The following is a 537-nucleotide window of genomic DNA, read 5'->3' as shown; positions in this document are numbered from 1 at the left end:
CCACCCAACAACCCGCGCGCGCGCACATTTTCTCAATCCATTATCATATTATTATTAGCCTTATTATATTTTACACACACACACACACACACACACACCGCCCCCTCTCCCGGCTACCCAGATCGCTTTCACCCGATAGCACTGAGGGGCCTAGGGTTGGGGAGAGGAACCTTGGCCGGAGCCGTGTACCCGCCCCCGGACAGTCGCGCATCCGCCCTGTCCCTGCATCCTCCCCACCAGCCCAGGTTGTCGGTGCTCAGCCGTGGGTACACGGCCCTGCACAGTTCCCCAGACACAGAGGCCTCGGGGGCGGGACGTCTCGAGGCCCCGCCTCGCTTACGTCAGCCTCGCGGGCCGCGGGTGGGGCAGACGGCCGGGGCAGACGGCCGGAGTTTTCAGTCGCAGCACGGCAGAGCAAGGCTGAAGGCGCGCAGCCTTGCTTCAGCTTCTGCCGCGGAGGATGCGGCGCGCCTAGAATGCTGCCGAGCCTGGTAATGCCGCTGGCGGCGCTCCTCAGCCTGCGCCTCGGCTCCCGCG

General features: G+C 65.4%; 1 protein-coding gene across 1 annotated transcript in view; it reads left to right on the top strand.

Moving 5' to 3' along the window:
- The first annotated feature begins 410 nt into the window (after positions 1–410).
- The window catches only part of IL10RA (interleukin 10 receptor subunit alpha), a 13,006-nt gene continuing 12,879 nt past the window's right edge, over positions 411–537 (top strand). The window contains exon 1 of the mRNA XM_025047474.1: positions 411–534. Within this exon, the coding sequence (XP_024903242.1) occupies positions 477–534 (58 nt within the window). The 5' untranslated portion in view covers positions 411–476. The remainder of the gene's footprint in view (positions 535–537) is intronic.

The sequence above is a fragment of the Pteropus alecto genome, unplaced genomic scaffold (assembly GCF_000325575.1).
Source record: "Pteropus alecto unplaced genomic scaffold, ASM32557v1 scaffold224, whole genome shotgun sequence".
Lineage (NCBI taxonomy): Eukaryota > Metazoa > Chordata > Mammalia > Chiroptera > Pteropodidae > Pteropus > Pteropus alecto.
This window is presented reverse-complemented; position numbering and strand designations above follow the sequence as displayed.